The sequence below is a fragment of the Lepidochelys kempii genome, chromosome 5, assembly GCF_965140285.1.
Source record: "Lepidochelys kempii isolate rLepKem1 chromosome 5, rLepKem1.hap1, whole genome shotgun sequence".
Taxonomy (NCBI): Eukaryota; Metazoa; Chordata; order Testudines; family Cheloniidae; genus Lepidochelys; species Lepidochelys kempii.
Window position 1 is genome coordinate 96,400,085 of NC_136384.1, and position 12,042 is coordinate 96,412,126.

A 12,042-nucleotide genomic window follows, 5' to 3' on the forward strand; every position below is an offset into this window, starting at 1 on the left:
ACTAGGACCAATAGTGGGGGTGGGAAATGGTGGAAATGAGGAAAGAAACCTGAATTAATGATTTTTTCACTTTAATAAAGTGAATGGGCTGGTGATTTGACAGTCCTAACTTCACACAGAATTTAATATACTACCTAAACCAAATTGTTAGCTGAATTTGCTAGGCATAACATGTAGGTGATAGTACTTTTGTAAAGTGTTCCATAGCATATTTTACATGGAGTCTATAAAGCATCAGACATGCATAAATAGGGGAAAAGGCAGGTGTTCCCTATTCTGAGTTAGGTGGGTACATTTCACTTGGCTCTAAATTCCTCCTGTAGGGGAGATCCATGGTAATTGTAATCCATTGGGACTACATACCTAGTGGCCCAGAGAAGATTTAAAATACATGAGTGCACTGTGAAGGAGCGAAATGGGCTCTGCAGAGGTGTTTTGTTAACCAGCCAGTAAATGACAATAGTAAGAATATTGGAAATATACTGAAAGTCAGCTTCCTTCAGGTCATCACAAGTATTTCTAAAGCTCTCCTATCAGTGTTAAGCAAAAATACTCTAAGTGTACTATACACCAATTGTGTATTGTAAGGAGACTATTAAATGCGTTATCTAGGTTTTTATATGGCATCCCTTACCATAGTATCTGAGTCCCTCACAAACATTAATGAATTACCAATCCCATGCGATAGAGACGTATTATTAGCTGTGATTTATAGCTGGGGAGCTGAGACTGAGAAAGTAAGTGATTTGCCCACAATCACATAGGAACTTCGTAGCAGAGGTGGGCATTGAACGCAAGTCTCCTGAGGCCTAATCCACAGTTTTAGCCAAAAGCCCATATTGCTAGTGAATAACAACAACCTTCTCTGCATGCTTTTGTACAAAGATTTAGTTTATTCTTTCACAACAAAGGAACCAGGTTTAGCATCTTCTCATATAATGCAATAAATTATACAATCTATAATGATGAAAAAAATCATTGTCTTCCATTGTTTCATTTAACATTTTTCAGTGCAGTGTTGATTACTCCCTTTCCTATTATCTGAACATCCAAAGCCATTTGTGATAGATATGAAAAGTAGGATTAATAAATCTTTTGCTTTCATGTCTGTTCTGTGACAATTCTCTGTAATCTCCAGATTTTTCCACATACATATTTATAGACTAAGCACTCCTTTATACTAAGTCCAAATAAGTCTGTAGAAAATGAAACATTGCTTAAAATATATACTCACTAAGATCAAAATTAATCAGGAGTTAATGTCATATAATATATTTCAGATATATTTTATCTTTTTGTTTCATTCAAGTCATGGCTACAATACATTCTACTTGGAATGGGGTCAGAGTGACCTCAAATTTTATCTAAAACTGAATGTCTGATATATTAAATCTTTGAGGAAATGCACTTAAAGGTTATAGCAGTGTGTCAGATTTTGGGGAGTACCAGTGCTTTGGATAATACCATGGAAGGAAAAGAGTGTAAAATATGCAAAATCACATATTATAATGTGAACTACAGTACAAACTTTAATCACACAGAAGTAAACAATTAAGTGACATCCTATCCCAGGGACATCTATCATGTAGATAAATATGCCTGTCTTGTTTATATCAGTATATTTTTAAAAGGGATTGACAAGTGCTAGTTGGATACGTGTGTCTGTTTTATATACACCTATGCACTTACATATACATACTAGAAAATATTTTATTTTCACACATTAGTATACAGAAAAAGAATCTTTTAGCCAACCCATTTCTTGAGTGCTGCTTCTTAAAAGACTCATCAAGGATTTATAAAATGTTTTGGAAACAAAAGTTTAGAAACAACTTTGCTTTCACAGTATGTATAGCTAAAATCCCTTTTTCTTAGAATTATCATGAATATAAATTTCTGCTTGAGCCCCTTCATGCAGAGAAAAAAATATTTTATTCCCCTGTAAGATAACTAAATTGATTTAATGTAATGAGAGAGGCAGCGAAGAGGGAAAATACACAGATTAATAAAAAATTATCTAAATGAATAACTTTCATCATCATATTCCAGTTCATCTTCCTCCTCATCCTCCAGAAGTCCATATTTAAATTTACGATAGACTGTGCCATCCTGGCTCATATATACAATATCATCATCCTCTTCTTCGTCTTCATTATCCCAGTCTTTATACTCAGTCACTTGATCATCTTGATAGCTGGTGCTCTCATGGTGGTTACTCTTGTAAGAAGAGAAGGGTTTTGAGTGATCTCTCAGCTTCTCGTACCCACATCTGTTTACTGTCTGGGCTTTGGCTTGTGATCTTCTCCAGATGAATGCAATGGCTCCAATGCAGAGGATCAGCAAAATGGAGGTAGCAACAAACAAAGCAGTTTTCCCTTTGCTTTGAGCTGGTAGGTTCAGAATGGTCTGTAATACACACTCATCTGCAAGTTAAAGGCAACCAAAAAAACGTGAATACCATGACATACTTAAAGTGGGGACTTTGTTTTAGGTGGAAGTTTATGTATTCTGTATAATAAAACATTTAAACCCATTAGCAATTTAAATGTTTTGGACCGAATTTACCTCTGGGGTAAAGCATTGTAGCTACTTTGAGTAGCTATAATGGAGTTACACCAGGGGTCAGTATGCATCCGATGAAGTGAGCTGTAGCTCACGAAAGCTTATGCTCAAATAAATTGGTTAGTCTCTAAGGTGCCACAAGTACTCCTTTTCTTTTTGCAAATACAGACTAACACGGCTATTACTCTGAAACCAGGGGTCAGTTTGACTTGAATTTAAAATGCATGCCTCAATTTGCCACCTATTTACACAAGCATTGCCCATTCAACCAGATCATGAAACACTCTGAGAAGACTTGGAAGCTGTCTGTTGGGATCTGACCCTTTAAAATAGCAGCAGCGAGTGAGAGTATCTAGATACTCTGGCAATGGTGTATTAGTAATGGATTTGTATGCAGCAAAGTTCTGCAATGATAATTCTGCAGCTCAGAAGAAAATCAGTTTAAGAAACAAAACAAACACCCAACAGGGCACAAGGTCATTAAATATCAGCATTTCTCTTCATCTCAGTCCTACCTTGTGTTTCACTGCAGTCACAGCACTCCTGGGTTTCTGTGAGATTAGAACTATCACAGCACTTCACACAGCGGCCCTCGTCTAGGTAGAGTTTCATGTTAGCTGGACACACAGTGCAGTTGAGGGGTCCAGGCCCTTTACACTCTACGCAGGTATCATGGCATTTTTCACATTTGGATTGGTCTCCCTGGAGATACAGAACAAAATCAAACCACATTTGCTTTCCTTTTCTGTTTCAGCACGGATCTGGCAATCCTATGCTGTTGTAATCTGAGGGGACAGATTCTGGTCCCATGGACATCAATGGCAAAATTTTTTGGGACCGGGATTTAGTCATAGTGTTTAGGTGATAGCCACCATCTTTGCTGATACACCAAAGAATGAATGGGACACCTCCAGAACTAAAAGCATGAGCTACTACATCTTGAGTTAAAGAGCCACGGCACTGTAACTGGGAGCTGTAACAACTCATATCCTCTGTGAATTGACACAGAGCAGGAGCTGTAATACATGGAAGCCACTAGTGGCTTCCATTTAGTTTCTTGGTGAGCTGCACACATTTCTGTAATTTCTTCTGTCATCAGCAGTGACAAAAACAACATTGAAAACAGGGACCCACAGTCATGTAAAACTCTGGAGTATTTTTAAAATGTAAGCCTCCATTCTTTAAGCGTATTGCAGCTCAATTCCCTTAATAGTTATTTTAAATGTGACAATCAGCAAATAACCACATGGCCTAGCTCATTTCATTGACATGGCAAATGATTCTGACCTACATCCCTAAGGCTTGTGTTAGAATGACTGGATAGAACAAGTAGTTTTCCCTCTTATCCTTCTTTCTTATCATCGGCTGGCTTGTGGGGGACAGATCCTGTGAAGTGTTGAATGCCCTTGGCAACTGAAGGCATTAGCCAGCACCTCATAGGAGGCACTCAGTTACACACAGATCCGATTCAGTCACAGCATAGCTCTGAAACTTACTTAGAATGTAAGCTTTATGGGGCAGGGACCATGTCTTTGTCCTGTATTTGTACAGTGCCTAGCACAATGGGACCCGGGTCTGTGACTGGGGCTCCTAGGCTCTACCACAATAATAATTATTATTATTAATTATTTGTAATAATTTAATAACGCAGCCTTGATGGAAACCGCTCAGTAATACAGCTAGGATAACTGAGGTGGGTAGAACAACTGGGTAAAGATACAACAAAAAAGAAAGGGTGAATTAAATCCATCTCCTCTGGAATCCTTTGGAAGGAAAGGTAAGGTAAGGAAATGCCTGTTCTAATGCCTAGTGTAAGGGGACTGTTGCCCCCTTACTAAAATTCAGTGGTAGTGCAAAGTACCAAGGTAGTGCAGAAGCCAGGAAAGTTCCCCACAATAGCGGGACCATTCCCCCGCTTACACTAGCACCCATTCCCACACATCTCAACTATCCCTCATTATAGGGGTCATCTCTCATTTGATACCCTCTGTTTTGCACATACTCAAGCCCTGATTGTAGTCTGACTTAATCCTGTTTTATAAGGATGGAATTCCATTCATTTCAGAGAATGGGGCTGTTTTGGTTGGCTAGCTCCCAGTACTAAAAGGGAAGGGTCGATGGGAAATCAGGACCCTGAGACTGACAGTCCCCTGAGACTGACCGCCCCAAATGGGGAACAACGGGGAGAGGCCAATGCTCCAGGTCAGCCTGATTGACAGGGCGGGCAGGCTAACCAGGGAGTCAGGAGGCCAGGAGCGTCCCATCCTCCCTATGAGCTGGAATTGCCTGAGTCAGACAGAGTGGGGCTGAGCTAAGGAGAAAGGAGGGGCCCGAGCTGAGCTGGGGAGCAGAGCTGTGCCAGATCCAGAGGGAGCAGAAAAGCAGCCCAGAGAGAGCAGACCCTGTGCTGGGAGCAGAGCTGCAGCCCCAAAGCCAGAGGCACAGCCCAGAGAGAGCAGACTTGCCCTGGGAGCAGAGCTGCAGCAACCAGAGCCAGAGGGGCCAGAAAAGCAGCCCACGAAGCAGGTCAGTGCTGGGAGCAGAGTCACAGAAGCAGCCTGCAGAGCAGACTTGTCCTGGGAGCAGAGCTGCAGCAACCAGAGGCAGAGGGGCCAGAGAAGCAGCCCAGGGAGCTGGAGGCAGAGCAGCTGCCGTGCTGAGACAGAGTGGTGTTGCTGGGGCTGGAGCAGTCTGGAGCTCGGTGCAGTGAGCAGCTGTGGAGAGCGAGGGGGACCCTGGGCAGTGGGCCCAGTACAGGGAGACGCCTCAGCCAGGAGGCTCTGTAGGCCAGACTTGGAGGGGGATTGGTAACCCCGACAGGGCGGGGGCGACACTGGGAAGAAGGGTCCTACCACTTAGAGCCTGAGAGCGTGTGGCCATCACCAGAGCAAGTGTCCAATCCATAGCATCCCTGCAGCACAGCCAGGGCCTGAGAAGAAGGCCTGGGACTTACAAGGAACAGACTGTGAACTGCCCTGACATTCCAGAGACACGGTTTGTGATGTTCCCTGCCACAGAGCGGGGTGATGTGTTTCCTTTAACCTTTCCCATTTTTCCTTATTCCTTTTTAAACTAATTGTTGATTAAATAAATTGTATTTGCTTTAAATTGTATGTAATGATCAGTGGGGTCAGGGAAGTGTCCAGTGCAGAGAGAGTACCCCGGAGTGGGGACACCGTAGCCCCTGTCCTAGGTGACCACAACAAGGCTGGGGGGTCAAGCCCCCCAGGAATCCTGGGCCCAGCCTTGTTGGGGTTACAAGGACTCTGCCAGACAGGAGAGTGGGCCGGAAGGCCTCCGGGTAAAGAAAGTGGGAGTGAGGAGTCAGATCCTTCTGCTAGCCCATTTTACCAAGGTAGTGCAGAAGCCAGGAAAGTTCCCCACAATAGCGGGACCATTCCCCTGCTTACACTAGCACCCATTCCCACACATCTCAACTATCCCTCATTATAGGGGTCATCTCTCATTTGATACCCTCTGTTTTGCACATACTCAAGCCCTGATTGTAGTCTGACTTAATCCTGTTTTACAAGGAGGGAATTCCATTCATTTCAGAGAAGCATTTGGAGCCATGTCTTCTCTACCAAGAGGGGAATAAAAGTAACTTTTGAATTCAGCAAGATCAAACACTGTTTGCTCTGCTTTTCTCGTTTGGGTTTTCAAGTCCATTATTATGTAAATACTTCCTAGAGAAGATGCGTGTGTATAGACAGTACCTCTGCGACTTTGTATTCTCCAGCAAAACATTCAGAGTAGCAGATTCCACCTGCTAGATGGTAACTCCACACACAGGACGTACAGCTGAGAGCTCCCTTCCCTTCAAAGGAAAATAAAGCAACAGTTTTATATTGAAATATGAAAAGTTATCATCTTCCTTTGGAAACTATGATAATCTGCTCCCATCAATTACACAGGGCATTTGTTGTCATCAAGTATCAGTACTGAACATGCTTAGCATTAAGAAGTCTATTTGAAAAGTGCTTGAGCCATAAATTAAGAAAAAAAAATTGTGCTGTTAGAATTTTGGGTGCTCAAAAATGTTTTCAGTGTATATTTTTAAGTTCATTAAATGCTAAAAGATTACTGAGAGAGACAAGCGGTGTGTGTGTGTGTGTGTGTGAAGGTCTATGTTTTATTGAAGAAGAGCTCTGGGTAACTCGAAAGCTTGTCTCTCACCAACAGAAGTTGGTCCAGTAAAAGATATTACCTCACTTATCTTGTCTCTCTCATTTCCTGGGATTATGGCTATAACAATACTAGAAACAAATATTACCAGATATGGCAAAAAGAGCATGAGCCATTTTCCTATTAGTGATCAGATGATTTGCTGGATGCTGTAATGTTTTGCTTCCTTAGACAAGCACTAACAGAACACTTGGCATGCTTGGTTTGTTACACAAACAGTTTAATAGGCAAATACAAATGTTACATGCACATCTTGTGCGTCGTATTGAAGTGGATGGTTTAACATGATTAATGTGAAAATGGGGCTGTCCAATCAGACTTCAAAACTATTCCCCTTGCCCCCATGTCCATGGCTGTGAGAAAAGAAGAAAATAGAAATGGAAGAAGTGGATAAAGGAGTGAAATTAGTAGCATTGTCTCAACTAGTAAGGGCTAGATTGTCACTAGGCCTAACAGGGCCATGCAGCCCCCTCTCCCAGTGCTGCTGGATTAGGGTTACCCAGATCACAGCACTGGGTTCCATGCGCAAGAAAGGGGCTGTGCTGCTGCTCCATCTCAGTAAGTGTGTGAATGGAGGGGAAAGTAGGGAGGGACCAGGGTAGAGCCATGGCTCTTCCCCCTCAAAGTGCCAATCAACAGAGCTTCACAGGTTTCCGGGCTGGAATAAATTATTTCCCCCCTGTAACAAGTGGGGAGCAGGAAAAGAACCATGATTCTCCAACTATAGTTCCTCCCTGGTGCTGCTGGGGCAGCACAGCTACATGACAACAGTTACTCACTGGCCATACACTTTTTGTTTAGGAGGATTATTATTAGCCAGTGGGCTCACACATATTCAATCTCTCTGTCTTTGTGCCCAGTAGTATTAATGGCAAAACAAATACAACATCATGTGTAGGAGACAGATTGTAAATTATAACAATATTTCCGATTCCAAATCCAAGCCAAAAATATTGCTGTTGATTACAATAATTTGTCTGTACAACTATATTTTCATAGCTATCAAAGGTGACATTTCATTCTACGAGTTGCTTTCAAATATTATTATGTTGCAATTAACCATCTGCATTCTTCAATGCAAACCTTTATATAGTACATTCTGAGCTACAGAATAGCAACTGGTAGCCATCATTTCAGAAACAAGGAAACCATCTAAGTCCAAGGAGAATAACACTGCCCAGCTCAAAATTGGATAGGGATAATTTTTTTTGAAAATAAATAAATAAGCACCAGGTTGGATTAGAATGGCATTAGTACAAAATGGATGGTGCCTCAAGGTGAACTTCAGCAAATATTTGACTGTATTTCAAAACAATATGTATACACATTTTGTCCTACTACCCTTGAACCCTAAACTCTGTGCTTTTAGTTTGATTTATTTCATTAGCTGTCCATTTTCTGCCCCCTCCTTTGAGAATCATTCATCTCTGAAAACTTGGAACCAGATTCTGAAACCCTGACTCACACAGAGTAGTGCCTTCAGTGGGACTGTCACTAGTCACAAAGTAAGGCAGTACTTAATGTGAATAAGGGAATCAGAATTTAGCCCCTTAGCTTCTTACCCCCTTACTGAGCTTGAGTAGTATCTCATTTTGTGAGTAGCCCCATTGATGGGACTACAGTGGAGTAAGTCCTGAGTCCAGCAATAAGCTTGTTTTACAGCACAATTATTAGTAGCCAACAGACTTCTAAAATCTGTCTAGTGACACTTTTGGCGAAGCACATACAGAATCATTAGAAAACTGTTCAACTCTCATAAATGAACATGTTTGTATAACATGTAAGTTACCTACTGCACAGTGTTACCAAAACCTTGAGCAGAGAGAGTTGGAGAGAGAAGTAGATTATGTTTTAAAGCCCTTGTGGCAGAGAAGCACATAAGGGAGGATCTTACCTTCGCAGGAGCTGCAGGTAGGGTGGCATCTCTCACAGACATTTGTATCACGATCGTCATAATAATATTCAGGGCAAGAGGGGAGGCATTCATTCTTGGAGTGCAGCAGGAAGGAATATGTATCACAGGACAGACAGTCTGTGGGCTGAGGTCCCAAACACTCTTTACAGCTTTTGTGGCATCTCTCGCACAATCCGATGGAGTTGTTTGCATAATATCTGAAAGAAGTTTTTTGAAGAGGTGAAGGTATGAAAATGTTTACATGGTCAGAAAAGATCCATTCCTCTCAGCTACTGCAGAGATTTCATTCTTGATTACTCTTTTCTTTGCAAAACTGCAGTCTTAATGGATGTAGGGTATTCCCTTTAATGCACATGTGCCATTTGGCCCTCTGAGTTTAGCTAAAGAGCAGCACTTTCTAAAACAGTGGGGCAAATTCAGTCACGAAGTAAGCAGATACGCCTGTGGACTAGGACTCAGGAGATCTCGCCCCAGCATATCTCCTTGCTGGGAAAATCCTAAATTGTCCCTAAAGAGCAACCTTAATGTAGAGAAATAACATGAGAAACTTTCATCTAAAAAAAAAGCAGAATTGAAGGCTACATGCTTAACAAAGCTCTTTGTCCAATATAGCTTTTAGCTATCCATCCTGGAGCCTTACCCAGCTGTACAGGCTTGTACGCATCCCTTTCCCTGTTTGTACCAGCCCGATCTGCAGGTACGGCACTGAGTGTTATGTTTTCCATAGCAAGTCTCACAGGTGCTGTGGCATGTGAAACATCGTCCCTCATCACTGTCAACATAATATCCGTCAGGACACGCTTCTACACAGGTTGTATCTACAGAGGGAATAATGAAGAACAAAGGATCACATACAATATTCTCTTCTCCTCATTGAGGCTTGATGACATATCCCATATCAGATGCTATAGCAGAGCCAGAAAGGGAGTGCCCTGCTGTATTAATTATTTTTATGCCTTTTAGCTCTCATCCCTTCATTTGTCCGTCTCTGTTTTCTCTGCTTCATATAGACTGTAAACTCTCAGGGCAGGGACTGTGTCTTTTTTTAATTCCTGAAAGATATCAAGTGATTATCATATATAATAATAATAAATAACCAAAAGCATCTGCAATTTATATCAGAATATACAAAGGAAGCAATAATCTTCAGGAAATTTTATCCCTCCATCTGCAGCACCATTTATCTCTTGGTTTCCCTGCTTTTGATTCTAAATACCTAGCTCACAGTTTTGATGCATATTTGGTCGCATCTATCGGATTTATGAGAATTTTGAGCCTTTATAGCTCAATGGCTTTAATCCCGATGAATAATTGAGCAGTTTGGCTGCTGCTTTGTGTGATGAGAGAACACTCTTGCAGTCCTGTCAAATGTACCATGAATATCACAATGTTTCATTGAGATTTCAGAGGGAAATCAGCAGATCATAATTCTGGAATGTAGGGCTAGCTCTGAGTCAGTTAACCATATGGGCTTCAACCTACCCAATGTTAATTAGGGTGAAGGAGAACAAAAACTACTCACAAAGTGAAATAATCTTTCTTGTGTTGTGTGTTTCAATACTCAGGTTATAGATAGGCAAGAGAAGATTTTTTCCTTCCTAATACTATTTCTTTGATATTTTGTTTGCCACTTTCTGGACTACAGGTTGTCTGTCTAGCTATCTCAATCTAAGGTACAAACTGTAATGAGCAAAATGATATTGTTCATTTGTAGTAGAAAGGGGCCTGAACCAAACTCTCAGATTTGTACCCTCACAAAGTTGAGGGTTCAAAATCTGGATCAACATCTGAACTTCCCAAAACTCAAAGAATTGTGATTCAGTATTCAAATTTGGTTCAGAGCTGGAAACTCTGATTCAAGCCTGGGGCTAGCTAATGCCCAGCTCTATTACATCTCTCTCACATTCTCACACTATGCTGACTACAACCAAGAAGAAACGTGTGATTAAAATGGTATTTCTCTGCAAAATTATTTATTTTTGCCCTGAGACAAATTCACCAAATAAATAAATAAATATCATGATTTGGTCTTACAATAACGTTTCTCTAGTTTTGATACAGAAGCTCACTTCTTTAGAAGAAATTTGGCCTTTGATGAACTTTGTAAATGTTCATTTTTGTTTGTTTTTTATATGCACCTATTCACTAAATACTAAATCCTGATGGACTTTCAATATTCACCCAGTCATTACTCAGGCAAGCCAATCTTCTGTTCTTTACTTCAAATGTTAAGTTTGCTTGAAATGCAGTCCAACAGAGAATGACCCATTGATCCGGGGACAATTTTTCAGCAAGTCTCCTTAACTACGTCTGTATATCTGTGAGTATATTCTATATTGCACACTCAAAACCTGCCAAGGCATTTGAACAAGCCCACATTTGCATATATACATGAGTTTTATGTGTGCAAAATAGATGTGTTTGCAAAATATGCAGGCAGGGCTAAAAGAACCCAGATGGTTCTTAATGTGATTTTCAAATCACCCACTTGTAATCAAAGCTGTAAGAAAGGACAGTTGAAAGCAAGCAGAGAGTAGGTAACAGAAAAGTTTTAGTTCTTTGTTAGCCATAAAGTGTTGTGATGGTTAGAAGTTCTGCTTTGGGCCTCAAAGTTTGTCAGGTCCAAACCTACATATCTGCCCAAACTCCAGGGCTGGCTCATATGGTCAAGAGATTTTCTTGACTAGCTCCAAAGAATCAACAGGCATGTGTGCATTGTGGCACAAACACCTGAAAGCTACCTGTCATACTTGACTTGCAATGTTCAGATTGGCTTCAGCCTGTTGAAATATGGATCCCATGATCAAATATCTTGACATTTCATGAAAAGGAGCAATGGAAGTGCAGCTTGAAGCACCATGATTAATGGGGATCTGCATATGTCACACATCTTCAAAGGAAAAGAAAAAATAAAACCTGGCTGCAGGAGCAAGATACTTACTGAGAAGATGCCAATTTTTTGGACAGCTAAGACACTGATGTTCAGCAGGCCCTGTACAGCGAGAGCACTTCTTGTGACAAGGGTTACAGGTCTGAGTCTGCTCATCGTGGTACTCAGTGAGAGAACAATACTTGGACATCACACAGTGACCCTGGCTGTTCATCACCATGCCCTCTTTACAAGTAAGGCAGGCAGTGGAGGAGGAGCAAATCTGACATGTCCTGTCACACTCTGAAATGTACAAACAGCAAGTATTTCACCACTTTTTTTTTCATTTCAGATTCTTTTTAAGTAGTTTTAATTTGTCAAGTTGCGAACATACACCCAGGGGAATATTTTCATTCAGGGAACTGGAGAAAGGTTTGTGTGTTTGTTTAAGTATTATTTCCTATCCCATTCTTTCTATAGGCTAACAGTTTACTTTCTTTATTGACTGCCA

At 41.1% G+C, this 12,042-nt stretch overlaps 1 protein-coding gene across 1 annotated transcript in view; it reads right to left on the reverse strand.

The window, feature by feature from the left end:
* Window positions 1-873: 873 nt before the first annotated feature.
* The window catches only part of PCSK5 (proprotein convertase subtilisin/kexin type 5), a 299,903-nt gene continuing 288,734 nt past the window's right edge, over window positions 874-12,042 (reverse strand). The window contains exons 32-37 of the mRNA XM_073345119.2: window positions 11,604-11,834; window positions 9,303-9,480; window positions 8,642-8,859; window positions 6,279-6,379; window positions 3,078-3,264; window positions 874-2,423 (exon numbers count right to left, since the gene is read on the reverse strand). Of these exons, the coding sequence (XP_073201220.1) occupies window positions 2,014-2,423; window positions 3,078-3,264; window positions 6,279-6,379; window positions 8,642-8,859; window positions 9,303-9,480; window positions 11,604-11,834 (1,325 nt within the window). The 3' untranslated portion in view covers window positions 874-2,013. The remainder of the gene's footprint in view (window positions 2,424-3,077; window positions 3,265-6,278; window positions 6,380-8,641; window positions 8,860-9,302; window positions 9,481-11,603; window positions 11,835-12,042) is intronic.